The following is a 21,196-nucleotide window of genomic DNA, read 5'->3' as shown; positions in this document are numbered from 1 at the left end:
AACAGTCAAAACCAGCCAAAACCAGTCAAAACCAGCCAAAACCAGCCAAAAACAGTCAAAACCAGTCAAAACCAGCCAAAACCAGTCAAAACCAGTCAAAACCAGTCAAAAACAGTCAAAACCAGCCAAAACCAGCCAAAACCAGTCAAAACCAGCCAAAAACAGTCAAAACCAGTCAAAAACAGTCAAAACCAGCCAAAACCAGCCAAAACCAGTCAAAACCAGCCAAAACCAGCCAAAAACAGTCAAAACCAGTCAAAACCAGTCAAAACCAGTCAAAACCAGCCAAAAACAGTCAAAAACAGTCAAAACCAGTCAAAACCAGCCAAAACCAGTCAAAAACAGTCAAAACCAGTCAAAACCAGCCAAAACCAGTCAAAAACAGCCAAAAACAGTCAAAAACAGTCAAAAACAGTCAAAACCAGCCAAAACCAGTCAAAACCAGCCAAAACCAGCCAAAAACAGTCAAAAACAGTCAAAACCAGTCAAAACCAGCCAAAAACAGCCAAAAACAGTCAAAACCAGTCAAAACCAGCCAAAACCAGCCAAAAACAGTCAAAACCAGTCAAAACCAGCCAAAACCAGCCAAAAACAGTCAAAAACAGTCAAAACCAGCCAAAACCAGTCAAAACCAGCCAAAACCAGCCAAAAACAGTCAAAACCAGTCAAAACCAGCCAAAACCAGTCAAAACCAGTCAAAACCAGTCAAAAACAGTCAAAACCAGCCAAAACCAGCCAAAACCAGCCAAAACCAGTCAAAACCAGTCAAAACCAGTCAAAACCAGCCAAAACCAGTCAAAACCAGCCAAAACCAGCCAAAAACAGTCAAAACCAGTCAAAAACAGTCAAAACCAGTCAAAACCAGCCAAAAACAGCCAAAAACAGTCAAAAACAGTCAAAACCAGTCAAAAACAGTCAAAACCAGTCAAAACCAGTCAAAACCAGCCAAAACCAGCCAAAAACCAGTCAAAACCAGTCAAAACCAGTCAAAAACAGTCAAAACCAGCCAAAACCAGTCAAAACCAGCCAAAACCAGCCAAAAACAGTCAAAAACAGTCAAAAACAGTCAAAACCAGTCAAAACCAGCCAAAACCAGTCAAAACCAGCCAAAACCAGCCAAAAACAGTCAAAACCAGTCAAAAACAGTCAAAACCAGCCAAAACCAGCCAAAACCAGTCAAAACCAGCCAAAAACAGTCAAAAACAGTCAAAACCAGTCAAAACCAGCCAAAACCAGCCAAAAACAGTCAAAAACAGTCAAAACCAGCCAAAACCAGTCAAAAACAGTCAAAACCAGCCAAAACCAGTCAAAACCAGTCAAAACCAGTCAAAACCAGCCAAAACCAGCCAAAACCAGCCTTGATGATGATGATGGTGGTATCTAAGATGGTTTATCCAGGAGGTTCTCAGGGATAATGTTTATGTTTTTATGCATTTAGCAGAAGCTTTTATCCAAAGCGACTTACAGGTAGGCAGGTAGGGTGGGGGGGCATTGCCTAAGGACCCTACTGGAGGTAATACCTTTCATGCAGGGGATTAACTTTCCAAAGGACTGAAATCAGCTCCAGAGACGGCGGTCTGCACCCTGGCTGTCCTCAGCCCCCAAAACGCTTCCATCTGGCGTTTGTTCATGCAGGCAGAGGCAGGCGAAAAGCCCTAAATATACTCACCAGGGCACTGGAAGGTGCAGGGGAGCTCTCCCAACCAGTCTTCATGTGTTTGGTGGCCTCGCAGAAGGTTTTAAGGTGTCCTGTGGGAGGTGCTGAGGGAGTACCGGGTATCGGGCCTCTGGTAACGGGTCATTCGGTCCCTGTACAACCGGACCGACCCCACCAGGACTGCGCCTCTGATGGAGGGAGCCAGCTGAGGTCGGGATGCTGTTCAGACGCCTCCCTGATTGGGTGCTTTACCAGGAGGACGACTCGGGACAGACCCAGCACCTGCTGGAGAGTCTTTATCTCTTGGTTGGCTTGAGAAGGACTCAGTGCCCCCCTCAGGGTCAGAGTTCAGGGGTGACTTTACGAATGTTAACTGTGGAAAACATTAAAATCTCAGCTGCAGAGCTGTTATTGTTTAACTGTCCACATAAAGCACTGCTGCAGAAACTGACCTCCAACCCGTGAGAAACCCCAGTTATCAAAGTTCAGGGAAAGGAAACTGCAGCTGTTTGCATGAAGAAGGGACGTCTGTGCAGGAATGATGTCACTTAAACAAGAAATGTGTGCAAAACTCCCCCGAGTGTCGAAAAAACCACATACTGAAACCACAGAGCGTGACTCACAGAGTGAAAACAGGAAGTCATCTCTCAGAAAGGAAGTTTGGGTTAATTCTGGTGAAAAGCAGAGAGCCAATGAACTGACCGGGAAATGGAAACTTACCGGCTACAGACAATGAATCTGTTATTTAAAACACAACAAGAAGAAGAAGGTTTGGCAGCTCAAAGGCTGTGGTTACAGTTTGTATCCGGGGCCAGCAGGGGGCAGTGCAGCGCCAGGGAGGACTTTGTCCCCTAAATAAATCAATCAATATCCAACCCAGAGTCAGACTCTCTGCTCTGAGATCAGCTTAAACGTTTATAAGCCACATCTGGTTCCCTTTATTAACGTTTACCTCATATCTAAGTATACAGACTCACAGGCTAAGGTTTGCCCACCAAACATTTAGGTAACAGCTCAGCCACAGTCAGCTGGTTTAAATGTTCAGATGCCAACAGATTTGTGTCTTTAAATCTTGAACAATGAGGATTACTGACTGTTTAATGGACATGGGCCCCAAGGACTGAGGCATCGGGGCCCCTGACTCATTAAAATGTTACTGACAGAGACTCAAATTTACCACAAACAGTAGAAAAACTCGTCTTCAGGCCTAAGGAGCTCGTCATCGGGCCTAAGGAGCTCGTCTTCGGGCCTAAGGAGCTCGTCTTCGGGCCTAAGGAGCTCGTCTTCAGGCCTAAGGAGCTCGTCTTCGGGCCTAAGGAGCTCGTCTTCGGGCCTAAGGAGCTCGCCTTCGGGCCTAAGGAGCTCGTCTTCAGACCTAAGGAGCTCGTCTTCGGGCCTAAGGAGCTCGTCTTCGGGCGTAAGGAGCTCGTCTTCAGGCCTTAGGAGCTCGTCTTCAGGCCTAAGGAGCTCGTCTTCAGGCCTTAGGAGCTCGTCTTCGGGCCTAAGGAGCTCGTCTTCGGGCCTAAGGAGCTCGTCTTCGGGCCTAAGGAGCTCGTCTTCGGGCCTAAGGAGCTCGTCTTCGGGCCTAAGGAGCTCGTCTTCGGGCCTAAGGAGCTCGTCTTCAGGCCTAAGGAGCTCGTCTTCAGGCCTAAGGAGCTCGTCTTCGGGCCTAAGGAGCTCGTCTTCAGGCCTTAGGAGCTCGTCTTCAGGCCTAAGGAGCTCGTCTTCAGGCCTAAGGAGCTCGTCTTCGGGCCTAAGGAGCTCGTCTTCGGGCCTAAGGAGCTCGTCTTCAGGCCTAAGGAGCTCGTCTTCAGGCCTAAGGAGCTCGTCATCGGGCCTAAGGAGCTCGTCTTCAGGCCTAAGGAGCTCGTCTTCAGGCCTAAGGAGCTCGTCTTCGGGCCTAAGGAGCTCGTCTTCAGGCCTAAGGAGCTCGTCTTCAGGCCTAAGGAGCTCGTCTTCGGGCCTAAGGAGCTCACACATGTCACTCAGGTTACTGAGATATTCAGGCCATTGGTCCAGAAATGAAGCTAAACAGAAGCTCCTCCCTCTATCAGATTTGCCTTCAGAATACAACACATGTGCCCCTACAGACAGCTTACGACCCAAATGAGACTCCTTTTTCCAGATATATCCCAGTGATTCCAACATTTCCTTTGACTTTGAGGTTGTTTCAGAGTTCTGTGGTTGTAGAAACATGCTGGCACAGAAAATAGAAACTCCGCTGAGGAGCTGAGGAACTTCAGCATGAACAGGAAGACAGATGGAGCTGAGAGGAAACAGCGCCCTCTGCAGGCTGTAAAACAAACACTCACAACAGCCGTCAGCCTTTCCTTTCAGAAAATAAACTTTATTTCTATGATTTTAAGCCGGACCGATGGTTGGATTTACACTGCTGCTATAAGGGTTAATCAGACTCTACGATCACTGAAATGTTTCCAGGTGAGTGTGAAATAAACTAATCTGTCGCCTGAAGTAAAACAAGTTAAAGTACAAATCTACCAATAAGAGGCTCGATAACACTGATGAAGAGACATCTTCATGGTAACAACAGAGAGGCGGGGCTTCATCTAGCCACATGATTGGACGTAGTTTTCAGGGAAGAAGCCCTGCTTGCCATTTAGGACCCCCTGACACCAGCCGTCGTCTTGGCGATGCGTCACGTAAACGATGTCACCCTCAACAAGAGCCAGGTCATCGGGCTTCGAGGCCTCGTAGTCGTACAGCGCCACCACTGGACATACAGAGGAAGTTCAGTCAGAGGAACCACTGAAGTTACACCGAAGATGTTGGATATCAGCAGCCACAGCATGGAGAGCCACCTGAGCACCAACTCCACTGGACTCCTTTTCAGTTTGTTGAATGAGTTCCAAACCGATCCTGACCAGTGACGCCGGGAGCTGCTCGAGTCGCAGCAAAATCCAAACTAGTCAGCTTTTTCACAAACTAGCGGTCGTCTGACATGTTAACTAGTTTCTCAGCTAATCACCTCACTAGTTTACTAGGAACCTACATTTAGTTAACCAGCGAGAGCCAAAAATACTCACTGTGACAAGTGAGGATTTCACACCTTACTAGTTAACTATTTAAAGTATCTATTGACCTTATTGTTTAACGAGTGAGGCTAAACAGGTTTACCCGTTGAACTAGTGGAAGTTCAAATCCTCACTGATCACACTGCAGCTTACATGTTAACTACTCAAAGCAAAAATAAAAATAAACAGATACGAACCATTTAAACTCCACGAGAAAACTAGTGTAGAAAACATTTACTAAACAAGGTTAAAAACACAACTAGTCTACTAGTCAGAGCCACAATGCTCTCCATGCTAATAAGGGAATTTTGGCCTAACTGGTGAAGATCAAACTGTGCCTACTTAACTAGTAGGTGTGAAAATACCAACTAGTTACTCTAGTTTGGGTCTTTTTACTTTACTAGTTACACATCTTTTACTACTAACTCGTCAGATCCTAAAGAACCCCCAGTTAGATAGGAACAGTGTTTTATTTTATCACTAGTTAACGAGATGAAAGTATCTTGGTATTTTATGTCACTAGTGAAACTTTTTTTTCACATGTAAGACTTTTGGTTGAACTAGTAAAGCTTTGCTCAGTACTAGTAAACAACTAGTGAGACATTCGCTTCACGTGTTGCAGTAGTTAACGATTTATCTTACTAGTTTAACAAAGCTGGTTAACATGTGCATGTCACTAGTTAACTAGTGAAGTGCAGCAACTGCCGTACAGGTTAACTTGTGAAATTCTATGACATCACTAGTTGACCAAATGTCCAGGTGACAAAGGGCATGGAATAAATGCTCAGGTGGTTTCCACACTGCAGAGGTAGATGTACCTTTCTCCAGGTAGTGTGGGGGTGCGTTGGTGTCATAGTCCACTGGAGGTGGGAGTGGTGGCATGACGCCATCAAATCCCACCCCGTCATCCAATAGGAGAGGTGGGGGTGGGGCTGGGATCTCCAAATCTGAGGGAACACAGGTTATATGATGAGGAGGCGGAGCTTCAACAGAGCACGTGAAGCTGTGTGAGTTCTCTGATGTGTAGCACTACTGCTCCACTAAATTAGTGTGAGATGAGTACCTTCTACATACAGCTGGAGTACAGGCAGCAGCTACAGCTACAGTCGTACCAATGATACCTTCTACATACAGCTGGAGTACAGGCAGCAGCTACAGCTACAGTCGCACCAATGATACCTTCTACATACAGCTGGAGTACAGGCAGCAGCTACAGCTACAGTCGTACCAATGATACCTTCTACATACAGCTGGAGTACAGGCAGCAGCTACAGCTACAGTCGTACCAATGATACCTTCTACATACAGCTGGAGTACAGGCAGCAGCTACAGCTACAGTCGCACCAATGATACCTTCTACATACAGCTGGAGTACAGGCAGCAGCTACAGCTACAGTCGCACCAAATGCTCGCCACAGGTTCTTACCCAGGTGTTCGAGACGAGCAGGTAAGCAGAGCCGAGGAGAGGAGGAAGAGCGAGGAAGCAGGGTGACGAAGGAAGAAGAAGAGGAGGGCGGCTGCAGGGGGGTGCAGGGGGGAGGGTAGGGGGGAGGAGGGGGAATCATGACTGACAGACAAAGAGAAGCTGAGTCAGCACCGAGAAAATGAGAACGAGTGATCATCTGTCCTGATAAACAATCTAATAAATAGCTCTCTGACCTCTGACCTCTGACTACTGTAACATTACCCAAACTATCCTGGAAACTCACCAACTCAAAAACTGGTGAGTTTCAAAAACTGTTAAACCTCTAAAGACCAATAACGAGGTCTTCGGGTACGTCTAACCCCCCCGAGGAACGGGAGACATCTCAGAGACATCAGTCTGTCGCTGATAATCTGAGTTTTTATTGGACGACAGAGCCCCACCAGCAGCTTACGTGATTGGACAGCAGGCAGGAAGAGGGAGCGAGTGTAGCGGCAGCGAGAGGCGGGGCCTGAGCGGACCCTCAGAGAGACAGAGCGAGTGGTGGGAGGCGAGCGGCGGTGGCGACTCCTCCTGGTGGGGAGGGTCTCTGAAAAAGCACCACAGAGGAAGAAGAGACTGAAGCTGAAGCTGGAACAGCTGATTTTAACAAGCTGAAATCATCAGAGCAGACACTGAAAAGCAGGAAACTTGGGATCGAACATCATTTCTGAAGATTTGCTGGATTCTCCATCACATCTGTGTCACATGCTGTCGACTGAACCTCATTAAAAACTGGATCTTTCTTTGACCTTGGAGGGGTTTTGTTGAAAAGTGATGCCACAGCACCCCCTGGTGGTTAAATGTGTTCGTTAAAAATCACACCAATGAGTTAAGATCAACATTTTTAAGTGAATCTTATTTTCACGGGAATCAGTTTGATTGTTTTCAGCAGCAAACTTTCATCTTTCTTTCATCTGTTAAAGTAATGCCGGTAATGAAAGTTCTGTTAAAGGTTGAAACTGATTAAAAACTACAGATTTTTGGAAGTGAGGTCTTTAAAAGTTGATTTGTGAAGCTAACTGCTTCAGTGATGAAACTTAAACACAGTTCAGTGCTAAAAAAGGTACCGTCGACTTCCTGAGTGGGTGGAGAAGGAGGAGGCGGGGCCAGCAGCTCTGAGCCGTCACTGGGCGCCAGTGGGAAGCCGCCGCCATCAGACGGAGGAGGGGGAGGGAAGCTGTTCTCTTCCACCACTGAGGAGAGGAAATGTGATGTCACTGTGATGTCATGCAGTTGAGCCAATGAGAGGTTTATTCTGGTCTTGATGGAAAGTGAGAAGTAGGAACAGAAAATCAGTGAATAACTGATAACAAGGTCCGGCTTTTTCTTTCTACTCAAAGATCAGAAAGTTCCCAGTGGTCATTGAATGCATCAATAGACTGAACGTCTCCTCGGTGCATCCTGTGGATGTTTCCGGTTGGTCAGACAGGTGTGACCAGGTGAGGTCCAGTTTAAATAACTCTGAGGTCTGACTCAAACCATAAAAAGCCATCCGGCCCTAACCCTAACCCTAGGAGTTTAACTCCTCTGAGTCTTCTCTGCTTACAACTGGCAGAATAAAGAGAACCGGTGACTTTCACCTGATCTGAGCTCTGTGGTTCAGGAGGTAGACAGGGACGCCCCTGTTCTGGTAGCGCTCGGTAGGTCATTCCACCATCGTGGGACGACACATGAACAGAGTTTGGATTGTCTTAGGCGTGGTGTAGGAGCTGCTAGACGACAATCCTGGGACCAACGGAGGGACCCAGTTGGGACAGAAGCCTTTGCAAGAGCATTCAAGTAGATGGAGCCGTTCCATTAAGCTCTTTGTAGCTAACATCAGGGACTTGGATCTGATGCTAAGGGCAGCCAGAGGAGCTCAATGAACAGAGGGGGGGCGTGTTCTTTTAGGCTGATCCAAGACCAGACGCACCGCCGCGTTCTGGACCATCTGCAGAGGTTTCACAGGCTGGAGACCAGTTAGGAAACCAGTTAGGAGACCAGTTAGGAAACCAGTTAGGAGACCAGTTAGGAAACCAGTTAGGAGACCAGTTAGGAGAGCAGTTAGGAGAGCAGTTAGGAGAGCAGTTAGGAGAGCAGTTAGGAAACCAGTTAGGACACCAGTTAGGAGACCAGTTAGGAGAGCAGTTAGGAGAGCAGTTAGGAGACCAGTTAGGAGACCAGTTAGGAGAGCAGTTAGGAGAGCAGTTAGGAAACCAGTTAGGACACCAGTTAGGAGACCAGTTAGGAGAGCAGTTAGGAGAGCAGTTAGGAAACCAGTTAGGAGAGCAGTTAGGAGACCAGTTAGGAGAGCAGTTAGGAAACCAGTTAGGAGAGCAGTTAGGAGAGCAGTTAGGAGAGCAGTTTGGAGACCAGTTAGGAAACCAGTTAGGAGACCAGTTAGGAGACCAGTTAGGAAACCAGTTAGGAGACCAGTTAGGAAACCAGTTAGGAAACCAGTTAGGAGACCAGTTAGGAAACCAGTTAGGAGACCAGTTAGGAGACCAGTTAGGAGACCAGTTAGGAAACCAGTTAGGAGAGCAGTTAGGAGACCAGTTAGGAAACCAGTTAGGAGACCAGTTAGGAGACCAGTTAGGAAACCAGTTAGGAGAGCAGTTAGGAAACCAGTTAGGAGACCAGTTAGGAGAGCAGTTAGGAGACCAGTTAGGAAACAAGTTAGGAAACCAGTTAGGAGAGCAGTTAGGAGAGCAGTTAGGAGAGCAGTTAGGAAACCAGTTAGGAGACCAGTTAGGAGACCAGTTAGGAAACCAGTTAGGAGAGCAGTTAGGAGAGCAGTTAGGAGACCAGTTAGGAAACCAGTTAGGAAACCAGTTAGGAGAGCAGTTAGGAGACCAGTTAGGAAACCAGTTAGGAAACCAGTTAGGAAACCAGTTAGGAGACCAGTTAGGAAACCAGTTAGGAAACTAGTTAGGAGACCAGTTAGGAGACCAGTTAGGAAACTAGTTAGGAAACCAGTTAGGAAACTAGTTAGGAGACCAGTTAGGAAACCAGTTAGGAAACCAGTTAGGAGACCAGTTAGGAAACCAGTTAGGAGACCAGTTAGGAAACCAGTTAGGAAACCAGTTAGGAAACCAGTTAGGAGACCAGTTAGGAGACCAGTTAGGAAACCAGTTAGGAAACCAGTTAGGAAACCAGTTAGGAGACCAGTTAGGAAACCAGTTAGGAGAGCAGTTAGGAAACCAGTTAGGAAACCAGTTAGGAAACCAGTTAGGAAACCAGTTAGGAAACCAGTTAGGAGACCAGTTAGGAAACCAGTTAGGAAACCAGTTAGGAGACCAGTTAGGAAACCAGTTAGGAAACCAGTTAGGAAACCAGTTAGGAGACCAGTTAGGAGACCAGTTAGGAGACCAGTTAGGAGACCAGTTAGGAAACCAGTTAGGAGACCAGTTAGGAAACCAGTTAGGAAACCAATTAGGAAACCAGTTAGGAAACCAGTTAGGAGACCAGTTAGGAAACCAGTTAGGAGAGCAGTTAGGAGACCAGTTAGGAGACCAGTTAGGAAACCAGTTAGGAAACCAGTTAGGAGAGCAGTTAGGAGACCAGTTAGGAAACCAGTTAGGATACCAGTTAGGAAACCAGTTAGGAAACCAGTTAGGATACCAGTTAGGAGACCAGTTAGGAGACCAGTTAGGAGACCAGTTAGGAGACCAGTTAGGAAACCAGTTAGGAAACCAGTTAGGAGACCAGTTAGGAGACCAGTTAGGAGACCAGTTAGGAAACCAGTTAGGAAACCAGTTAGGAGACCAGTTAGGAGACCAGTTAGGAGACCAGTTAGGAAACCAGTTAGGAAACCAGTTAGGAAACTAGTTAGGAAACCAGTTAGGAAACCAGTTAGGAGACCAGTTAGGAGACCAGTTAGGAAACCAGTTAGGAGACCAGTTAGGAGACCAGTTAGGAGACCAGTTAGGAAACCAGTTAGGAAACCAGTTAGGAGACCAGTTAGGAGACCAGTTAGGAGAGCAGTTAGGAGACCAGTTAGGAGACCAGTTAGGAAACCAGTTAGGAAACCAGTTAGGAGACCAGTTAGGAGACCAGTTAGGAAACCAGTTAGGAGACCAGTTAGGAGACCAGTTAGGAGACCAGTTAGGAAACCAGTTAGGAAACCAGTTAGGAAACCAGTTAGGAGACCAGTTAGGAAACCAGTTAGGAAACCAGTTAGGAAACCAGTTAGGAAACCAGTTAGGAGACCAGTTAGGAAACCAGTTAGGAGACCAGTTAGGAAACCAGTTAGGAAACCAGTTAGGAGACCAGTTAGGAAACCAGTTAGGAAACCAGTTAGGAAACTAGTTAGGAAACCAGTTAGGAGACCAGTTAGGAGACCAGTTAGGAAACCAGTTAGGAGACCAGTTAGGAGACCAGTTAGGAGACCAGTTAGGAAACCAGTTAGGAGACCAGTTAGGAGACCAGTTAGGAGACCAGTTAGGAAACCAGTTAGGAGACCAGTTAGGAGACCAGTTAGGAGAGCAGTTAGGAGAGCAGTTAGGAGACCAGTTAGGAGACCAGTTAGGAAACCAGTTAGGAAACCAGTTAGGAAACCAGTTAGGAAACCAGTTAGGAGACCAGTTAGGAAACCAGTTAGGAAACCAGTTAGGAGACCAGTTAGGAGAGCAGTTAGGAGAGCAGTTAGGAGAGCAGTTAGGAGAGCAGTTAGGAAACCAGTTAGGAGAGCAGTTAGGAGACCAGTTAGGAAACCAGTTAGGAAACCAGTTAGGAAACCAGTTAGGAGACCAGTTAGGAAACCAGTTAGGAAACCAGTTAGGAAACTAGTTAGGAAACCAGTTAGGAGACCAGTTAGGAGACCAGTTAGGAGACCAGTTAGGAGACCAGTTAGGAAACCAGTTAGGAAACCAGTTAGGAAACCAGTTAGGAAAGAAGTTATGAAACCAGTTAGGAGACCAGTTAGGAAACCAGTTAGGAAACTATTTAGGAGACCAGTTAGGAGACCAGTTAGGAGACCAGTTAGGAAACCAGTTAGGAGACCAGTTAGGAGACCAGTTAGGAAACCAGTTAGGAAACCAGTTAGGAAACCAGTTAGGAAACCAGTTAGGAAACTAGTTAGGAAACTAGTTAGGAAACCAGTTAGGAGACCAGTTAGGAGACCAGTTAGGAAACCAGTTAGGAAACCAGTTAGGAAACCAGTTAGGAGACAAGTTAGGAAACTAGTTAGGAGAGCAGTTAGGAGACCAGTTAGGAAACCAGTTAGGAAACCAGTTAGGAAACCAGTTAGGAGACCAGTTAGGAGACCAGTTAGGAAACCAGTTAGGAAACTAGTTAGGAAACCAGTTAGGAGACCAGTTAGGAGACCAGTTAGGAAACCAGTTAGGAGACCAGTTAGGAGACCAGTTAGGAGACCAGTTAGGAAACCAGTTAGGAAACCAGTTAGGAAACTAGTTAGGAAACCAGTTAGGAAACTAGTTAGGAGACCAGTTAGGAGACCAGTTAGGAAACCAGTTAGGAGAGCAGTTAGGAGAGCAGTTAGGAGACCAGTTAGGAAACCAGTTAGGAGAGCAGTTAGGAGACCAGTTAGGAAACCAGTTAGGAAACTAGTTAGGAAACCAGTTAGGAGACCAGTTAGGAGACCAGTTAGGAAACCAGTTAGGAGACCAGTTAGGAGACCAGTTAGGAGACCAGTTAGGAAACCAGTTAGGAAACCAGTTAGGAAACCAGTTAGGAGACCAGTTAGGAGACAAGTTAGGAAACCAGTTAGGAGAGCAGTTAGGAGACCAGTTAGGAAACCAGTTAGGAAACCAGTTAGGAGACCAGTTAGGAAACCAGTTAGGAAACTAGTTAGGAAACCAGTTAGGAGACCAGTTAGGAGACCAGTTAGGAGACCAGTTAGGAAACCAGTTAGGAAACCAGTTAGGAAACTAGTTAGGAAACCAGTTAGGAAACTAGTTAGGAGACCAGTTAGGAGACCAGTTAGGAAACCAGTTAGGAGAGCAGTTAGGAGAGCAGTTAGGAGACCAGTTAGGAAACCAGTTAGGAGACCAGTTAGGAGACCAGTTAGGAAACCAGTTAGGAAACTAGTTAGGAAACCAGTTAGGAGACCAGTTAGGAGACCAGTTAGGAAACCAGTTAGGAGAGCAGTTAGGAAACCAGTTAGGAGACCAGTTAGGAGAGCAGTTAGGAGAGCAGTTAGGAAACCAGTTAGGAGAGCAGTTAGGAGACCAGTTAGGAAACCAGTTAGGAGAGCAGTTAGGAAACCAGTTAGGAGACCAGTTAGGAGAGCAGTTAGGAGCTGGGGGGCCGGCACCAGGAGCTGCTTGTTGGGTTAATTAAGGTCTGATTGATGGAGAAAAGGCCTGAAGAGGCTAAAGCTGCTGAAACCGGGTGGTTCTTTGTGAATTTGATAGAACCTGAACATGTTCTCTGGGGTCAGCCATGATGGATTTTCTCACGGTTCGGTGCCACCTCGGTGCCACAGATGGACACAGCGCTGCTCAGGTCTGGTTCTCCTCGGACCCACTTCTGTTTCACACTAATGTAAAATACATCTAAGAAGTAAATTCTGGACCCGACCCAGAGCCGGCTGACACATACAGGTAAACCCAAACCTGGATGGACCTGGACGGGCCTCAGGGGTCTGGTTCTGGTGGACCTGGAAAAAGTGTTCATCAAAGCTGAATATTTAGTTGGTTTTATTCTGCTTCACAATGAAACCTGCAGATCAAACCTGGGGTTTGTCTTTAAATGAGGAAACGCGGCTCGGTTCTGTTCCTGTCAGAACCGTACATGAGTCATTCAGGGACTGCTGGAAAGTAGGAAATCTGACCATTTTCTTCTGTTTTTATTTCTGACTGTGACCTGCAGACTTTAATAAAACTAATAACACAATGAAATAAGGAAGAAAAGTCATAGAGACAATGATGTCATCACCTGTTTCAAGACTGAGGGGAGGAGCCTGCGGTGGAGTGCTGTGGTTGGTCAGAACCTCTGATGGCGGCGGAGGAGGTGGAGGGGGCGGAGCCAACATCCCTGCAGAGGAATCAGGTGGAGGAGGGGGCGGAGCCAACATCCCTGCAGAGGAATCAGGAGGAGGAGGGGGCGGAGCCAACATCCCTGCAGAGGAATCAGGAGGAGGAGGAGGAGGGGGCGGAGCCAACATCCCTGCAGAGGAATCAGGAGGAGGAGGAGGAGGGGGCGGAGCCAACATCCCTGCAGAGGAATCAGGTGGAGGAGGGGGCGGAGCCAACATCCCTGCAGAGGAATCAGGAGGAGGAGGTGGAGGGGGCGGAGCCAACATCCCTGCAGAGGAATCAGGTGGAGGAGGGGGCGGAGCCAACATCCCTGCAGAGGAATCAGGAGGAGGAGGTGGAGGGGGCGGAGCCAACATCCCTGCAGAGGAATCAGGAGGAGGAGGTGGAGGGGGCGGAGCCAACATCCCTGCAGAGGAATCAGGAGGAGGAGGGGGCGGAGCCAACATCCCTGCAGAGGAATCAGGAGGAGGAGGGGGCGGAGCCAACATCCCTGCAGAGGAATCAGGAGGTGGAGGTGGGGGGGGCAGGCCTGAGGCATTGCCAAGCTCCTCCCCCTGAGCTGAAACTTCGTTCACTGTCAGAGGAGGGGGAGGGGCATCTTCCAGCAGCGTGGTGATGATGTCACACTCAGGTGGAGCCTGCAAGGTCGGGGGGATGGTGGGCGGCGCCACAGGTTTCCCAAAACTGGAGCTGAGAACAGGAAGGTGAGTCAAAAACAAGCCGGTTCTGAGACCTGCCTGAGCGGTGAGACCCAGAGTGAGCCCCCGCCAGGACTGATCAGCTGAGAGGACGCCGTCGCCTCAGAACCTGCGGCGTTTTTATTTACTTTGGAGGAGTCTGACTCTCCACCCGCTACACTAACCCAAACCAAGAGCTCAACATGTGAATAAGTGACATTTCAGAGTGGCTCTTACCCGCCAGCAGGAGGCGCCACCGGGCACTGGACCGGCTCCGGGCCTTTGTTGGACCTGAAACACACAGACTTCCTGTTTAACACGGCGGCGTGAAAGGAGAAGCTGCCATGAATAGAAGCACAGAGGAAGTACAGCGAACCTGACGGAGCCTCCGTGTTTCCGGATCGTTCCCGTTCTGTCCGGCTGTTTCCCAGAGACCTGCGGGGGGGGGGCACACAGACCAGTGTCAGCATCAATGGAGCCTCTGAGCCTCAGCGGCTCTAATTAGTCCCCCAAACATTTTCCCACGATGAACAAAGACGCCATGCAGCCGCCCAGTGTGTGTGTGTGAGAGCGTGTGTGCTATCTCTGTGAGGTCCAGCTACACCTGAACAACAGTGAGCGTGTGTGTGTGTGTGTGTGTGTGTGTGTGTGCTATCTCTGTGAGGTCCAGCTACACCTGAACAACAGTGAGCGTGTGTGTGTGTGTGTGTGTGTGTGCTATCTCTGTGAGGTCCAGCTACACCTGAACAACAGTGAAAGTGGAGATGTGCGTTTCTGATAAAAAGGACATCTGAAGGTGGTAAAGGTGGAGTTTACAGTTTGAAAGTTCATGTGAATGTCCTCACAAAGGCAGAGGAACAAGCCTGTGTGTGTCAGAGTGTGAAGCTGTTGTTGAGTTGATAAAAAGCAGCGAGACCAGAGAAGAACGGCAGGAGCTCAGAGATGGAGGAAGGAGTCAGGAGCAAAGTGTTCAGAAAGGAAAGGTTTTATATCAGGACACAACGAAGATCATCTGGTCCCCAGCAGGTGATAAAACTCAGTAAAAACAGCTCAGACACATCAGACTGAGTCATTATTTATGGAGCAAAAACTGAGATAAAACAGGAGCAGTGAGTTAAAAACTAAGTGAACCCTTCCTGCTTCCACAGGAGCTAAGAGTAGCAGCCAGGAGCTGCTGATCAATGCTCTGATTAACTGATCAATGCTCTGATTAACTGATCAATGCTCTGATTAATTAAATTAAAGGTCACCCCAAGGTGAAAAAGCCCAGAGCTACATCTCAGACTCTACAGGCCTCAGTTAGCATGTTAAAGGTTAAAGGTCACCCCAAGGTGAAAAAGCCCAGAGCTACATCTCAGACTCTACAGGCCTCAGTTAGCATGTTAAAGGTTAAAGGTCACCCCAAGGTGAAGAAGCCCAGAGCTACATCTCAGACTCTACAGGCCTCAGTTAGCATGTTAAAGGTTAAAGGTCACCCCAAGGTGAAAAAGCCCAGAGCTACATCTCAGACTCTACAGGCCTCAGTTAGCATGTTAAAGGTTAAAGGTCACCCCAAGGTGAAAAAGCCCAGAGCTACATCTCAGACTCTACAGGCCTCAGTTAGCATGTTAAAGGTTAAAGGTCACCCCAAGGTGAAGAAGCCCAGAGCTACATCTCAGACTCTACAGGCCTCAGTTAGCATGTTAAAGGTTAAAGGTCACCCCAAGGTGAAAAAGCCCAGAGCTACATCTCAGACTCTACAGGCCTCAGTTAGCATGTTAAAGGTTAAAGGTCACCCCAAGGTGAAAAAGCCCAGAGCTACATCTCAGACTCTACAGGCCTCAGTTAGCATGTTAAAGGTTAAAGGTCACCCCAAGGTGAAAAAGCCCAGAGCTACATCTCAGACTCTACAGGCCTCAGTTAGCATGTTAAAGGTTAAAGGTCACCCCAAGGTGAAGAAGCCCAGAGCTACATCTCAGACTCTACAGGCCTCAGTTAGCATGTTAAAGGTTAAAGGTCACCCCAAGGTGAAGAAGCCCAGAGCTACATCTCAGACTCTACAGGCCTCAGTTAGCATGCTAAAGGTTAAAGGTCATACATCTCAGACTCTACAGGCCTCAGTTAGCATGTTAAAGGTTAAAGGTCATGCATCTCAGACTCTACAGGCCTCAGTTAGCATGCTAAAGGTTAAAGGTCATGACAGCACAGTTAGAAAAAGACTGCTGCTGAAGCTGCTGGATCAGGGGTTCACTTAGTTTCTCAGAGTTACTGAATGACAGGTTCAGAGTGAGTCTGAATTAAGTCACTTTCACAATCAGTCTGCAGAGTTTAAAGAAGGAACTTTTACTGCAGCATCATTTCTGCTTCTGTGGCTCAGCAGCAGCTTCCTGTGAGAAGCGTCACTTCTGCTTTTCTTTGTGGGTCTTTGCTGGAAAATATCGCCGAGTCACACCTGAACTGAGCTAAACTTTCCACTGTCAGAATAAGGTTAATAACCTTAAACCCGTCAGCTGTGTGTTACCTTCATGCCGTGGCCCACGCTGTCCAGCTGCTGGTAGCTGATTGGCCGGCGGCTGTAAGGGGGGCGGGGCTGCGGGGCTGTCGGAGGAATGATTTTGTGGTTGCGAGGGACTCGTCTCACCGCTGTGAAGGCGCCAATCTCCCTCCGAGAAACCTTCTCTTTGTGCATCTCCACCGTCTGAGAATGAAGAGGAAACATCAAAACTGCCCCTTTCCTTCCTTCAAAGATTCAGTCCAATTCAATCCATTTACAATCCAATTCAATCCTTTTCCAATCCAATTCAATCCATTTCAAATTAAATTCAATCCTTTTACAATCCAATTACAGTCCAATTAAATCCTTTTACAATCCAATTCAATCCATTTCAAATTAAATTCAATCCTTTTACAATCCAATTCAATCCATTTCAAATTAAATTGAATCCTTTTACAATCCAATTCAATCCATTTTCAATCCAATTCAATCCATTTCAAATTAAATTCAATCCTTTTACAATCCAATTACAATCCAATTACAATCCAATTACAGTCCAATTAAATCCATTTTCAATCCAATTCAATCCATTTCAAATTAAATTCAATCCTTTTACAGTCCAATTCAATCCATTTCCAATTCAATTAAATCCTTTTTATAATCCAATTCAAGCCATTTTCTATCCAATTCATTCACTTCCATATTAGTGCATTTCATACTGAGCCATTAATAAATCCTCGCTGAGGAAACCAACAGATTGCTCTGAAATCTCTCTTTGATCCACTCCCCCTAACCCCTGAAACCTTTTAACAGGAAGAAACCTCCATCAGAACCAGAACCAGGAAGAATTTTACTGCTTTAATGCAACAATTTCACTGAAACCAATTAAGCCTCAAGCTTTACGGGAAATGTAGTTTCAAAGCTCAGATCAGATGGTCATGATCCACTTTGGCAGAGGAAATATCTCCAGTGAGTTGGTCTTTTTAAGCATTGGTGGAGATAATTTCAGTTGAAATGCTGAACGTTATCCCCTGCAGCGCCCCCTGGTGTCTGGATGCTGACTGACTTCAGCAGAGCTTCATCCATCCTGATGTTTCAGATATTCAGATAATAAACGCTCCTCTGTGAGGATCATCAAGAATGAACTGGCTTCAAAAAGGGGGCGGGGCTCACCTGGCCAATCAGGTTGATGGAGGACTCCATTTGGCGCAGCTGATTGGTCTGAGCGTCGAGCAGACTCAGGACGCTGCTGGCCAGGGTGCTGATCTGGTAGGCGACGCTGGCCAGTGATTGGGTGGTGAAGTTTTTTGTGTCCTCCAACGCCTTCATGCTACCATCACCTGACTGGTGGAAACAGGGAGGAAAGGTTAGCGTAGCTTAGCATAAAGAATAGAAACAAACAACACTCTGAGCCAAAGATATGAAGACTGTTGGGTGCTCATGTCTTCAGTCCAAGCTGCTGCTTCTTAATCTCACGTCTGTTACCAGAATAAACCACCAGGGGGCAGACAAGGGAACTCAGACCATTACAGGAAGTAAGCGATGAGCAGAGAGGCACAGCAGATGGTATTTAAGACCTGAGTAAAAGTTGGTGGATAACATCTTCCTCCATGCTGCCCTTTCTGGCCTCACTGCATCTTCTATAGTGATCATTTTTGAGCTTGTGAGCAAAAAGGCGCTCAAAGATACGTGAGTCACAGCAGCATAAAGCCAGTACATTTGTCCAGCTCGGAGTTGATGAATCAGTAGGAGTACCGGCAGTGTTGGTGCTCCTAACTAACTAACTAACTAACTAACTAACTAACTAACTAACTAACCCTAACTCGTTGCAGCACTGTTGGTGCTCCTAACTAACTAACTAACTAACTAACCCCCAACCCTAACCTCATAACTAACTAACCCTAACCAACTAACACTAACCCTAACTCGCTGCAGCAGTGTCGGTGCTCCTAACTAACTAACTAACTAACCCTAACTCGTTGCAGCACTGTTGGTGCTCCTAACTAACTAACTAACTAACTAACTAACTAACTAACTAACTAACTAACTAACTAACTAACCCTAACTAACTAACACTAACCCTAACTAATTAACCCTAACCTCCTAACTAACTAACCCTAACCAACTAACCCTAACTAACTAACCCTGACCCTAACTAACTAACCCTAACCCTGACCCTAACTAACTAACCCTAACCAACTAACACTAACCCTAACTAATTAACCCTAACCTCCTAACTAACTAACCCTGACCCTAACTAACTAACCCTAACCCTGACCCTAACTAACTAACCCAAACCCTAACTCGCTGCAGCAGTGTCGGTGCTGGTCTTGGCTGAGCAGCACCAACCTGGAACCAACCTGGATGTAGCTGTTGTAGCAGTAGTCGGCCACATTCAGCAGGTTCTCATAGTTTTCTCGCAGAGCTTTCCTGGCAGTCGGAGCTTCTTCCAGAATCTTTGTCACCTCGTCGCTGGAGTTCTGATCCTTCATGATCCCACACTGGAAGTTCTACAGGCTCAGTATCGGCTGGATCCAGGACCGGAGGGAAGCTGCAGAGACCCAGAACACAGAACCAGAACTCAGTATCCACTGGGGGAACGGCCCAGATGGTGCAGACTGGACAGAACTGACTGGTAAGGTTTGTTGGGTCAGAACCAGTCAGCTGAGCCGCCTGTCTGACACAGCTGGGCTACATTTTATCATCCATCTGTATCATTTCCCTTTGGAGACTGATACAGTTTTATTTATTCTTTGTTTTCATCATGAAGTGGGAAGACATTTACAATCCAATTCAAGTTCCAGACATTTCCCTCAGGTTTAGTTTTGATGTAATCACTTCCTTCTGTTTCTGACCCACTTCCTTCTGTTTCTGACCCACTTCATTCTGTTTCTGACCCACTTCATTCTGTTTCTGACCCGCTTCCTTCTGTTTCTGACCCGCTTCATTCTGTTTCTGACCCACTTCATTCTGTTTCTGACCCACTTCATTCTGTTTCTGACCCTTCTGACCCGCTTCATTCTGTTCCTGACCCGCTTCATTCTGTTTCTGACCCGCTTCATTCTGTTTCTGACCCGCTTCATTCTGTTTCTGACCCACTTCATTCTGTTTCTGACCCGCTTCATTCTGTTTCTGACCCACTTCATTCTGTTTCTGACCCACTTCATTCTGTTTCTGACCCACTTCATTCTGTTTCTGACCCACTTCATTGTGTTTCTGACGGCTCTGGGAGGCGAGCTCCTGCCCAACAGCAGCTACTTCCCCACAGCAACAGGCCTGCTGCCGTGGCTCTGATCTGCCGACTGTTTCAGTTTCTGAGCTCAGAGTTCACAGATTACACTGTTGTTTCCCAACAGAAAACACCTGACATTTGGTCATCAGTAAAGAAGAAGAACACAGTGAAGAACGGCGTGACGACAGGCAGCTGAGAGACGGCACATTTTATACGATTTAAACAACATCAGAGACTTTCCAAACTGACAGCCTGAAGCACCAGAAACCAGTTTCTCTGACTCAAAGGAATCAGCGGAGGCTCTGAAACTCACCAGAAGCTGCAGGAGAAGAAGAAGAAGCTGTGATGAGGGTCCTGTGCATCTGACCAACTTCAGCCTGCAGCTCCAAGTTTCCTTCCTGCTGCTGCACTCAAAGATCCTCTGTGAGGAAACAATGCGTCACTCCGCCTGCTGCAGTAACAGCTTCATACGTTCAGTTTAAGTCTCTGAACAGCAGGCAGAGTGAGCCCTCCTGTCTGGGTTTCCTCCTCTGTGTGTGAACCTGCTCTGCATAAACCACTTCCTGTTTCACACCAACCTGAGAACAGTTTATAAAGAGAAAGAAAAAAAGATCACAGTGAAAAGACAAACCAGTATGAGTGCATTCAGTCTTCTTCTTCTTCTTCTCTTTCTGTGCTGCATTCACCTGCAGGAAGTTCCTGCTGCAACACGCAGCACATGTTGGAAATAATGTACTTTGACAGAGTTCTAAACTGGTTCAGTCTTATGATTGGATGTGAAACAAAGCTGCTTCACCCAGTGAGACCACATGACTCAGTTATGATCCTGCAGTGCCACCTGCTGGTCAGACCGGGAATCACATCTGAGGGGCGACATCACAGCCTCAGAGGAGAGGAGAGGTAGGGCCAAAACACAGGAGCAGGTGCGGCGGGAGTGCGGCACGCGTGCGGCCGGTGTGCGGCAGGTGTGCGGCAGATGTGCGGCGGGTGTGCGGCAGGTGTGCGGCAGGTGTGCGGCAGGTGTGCGGCAGGTGTGCGGCAGATGTGCGGCAGATGTGCGGGACGCGTGCGGCGGGTGTGCGGCAGGGGCGGGACTCACACGGCCGTAGGTACAGAATATGAAATGAATATTTAGGTGTGGATTCAGGCTATCTTCTGTATATTTCTGGGCGGGCTTTGTAATGAAAATAAGTTTTCAGACAGCGCTGCGCACAGATCCGCTGTGACATCATTACACCAGAGGAGCTGTGGATGAAGAACATCACCTGTGGGCTTCCTTCCGTCAGGTTGGACTCTGTGGTGAACACCTCAGATTCAGGGTCTTTCCTTCCTCTCGTTTTTTTGTTTGAAACAAACTCAGAGGAACAAATAACCCATGAGACAGTTTTTGGTTCCGCAACAGAAAAAGAAATAACTGAGGGTCTCTGTAAGCTGGAGCTTTGATGGACTCTATGACAGCTGAGCTCACAGCTCTGAAACATCTGCTGCTCCTCTTTAAAACACATTTCTGATGGAGCATCACAGGTTTAACATCCTTCAGCTTCTGAGCCATGAATCCTCCACCAGAACCAGAACCAGACAACCTGGAGTTCTTCCTGTGAACCTCTGAGAAACCTCTGCTGAGGCTTTTTAAAAAGGACATTTCACTGCAGCATTAAAGTAAAACAACACTGGACACTGTCA

At 47.2% G+C, this 21,196-nt stretch overlaps 1 protein-coding gene across 3 annotated transcripts; it reads right to left on the bottom strand.

Moving 5' to 3' along the window:
• Positions 1-3,983: 3,983 nt before the first annotated feature.
• abi3a (ABI family, member 3a) lies at positions 3,984-19,928 on the bottom strand. Of its 3 annotated transcripts, none has more exons than XM_072369177.1 (12): positions 19,827-19,928; positions 18,642-18,832; positions 17,455-17,625; positions 16,309-16,485; positions 14,185-14,243; positions 14,046-14,099; positions 13,031-13,821; positions 7,222-7,347; positions 6,567-6,701; positions 6,116-6,256; positions 5,508-5,636; positions 3,984-4,388 (listed from the first exon to the last, which is right to left on the bottom strand). In XM_072369177.1, exons 2-12 carry the CDS (start codon positions 18,771-18,773, stop codon positions 4,225-4,227), a joined length of 2,079 nt encoding a protein of 692 aa, XP_072225278.1. In that variant the 5' UTR covers positions 18,774-18,832; positions 19,827-19,928; the 3' UTR covers positions 3,984-4,224. The 3 variants fall into 3 exon arrangements, with proteins under 3 accessions (XP_072225278.1, XP_072225279.1, XP_072225280.1); XM_072369178.1 differs by lacking the exon at positions 19,827-19,928 and adding an exon at positions 19,503-19,549; XM_072369179.1 differs by lacking the exons at positions 6,116-6,256; positions 6,567-6,701.
• Positions 19,929-21,196: the final 1,268 nt, after the last annotated feature.

This window comes from Leuresthes tenuis, unplaced genomic scaffold (assembly GCF_036924035.1).
Source record: "Leuresthes tenuis unplaced genomic scaffold, fLeuTen1.0.hap1 SCAF_17, whole genome shotgun sequence".
Classification (NCBI taxonomy): Eukaryota; Metazoa; Chordata; class Actinopteri; order Atheriniformes; family Atherinopsidae; genus Leuresthes; species Leuresthes tenuis.
The sequence above is the reverse complement of the archived record's forward strand: the minus strand, read 5'-3'. Positions and strand labels throughout refer to the sequence as shown.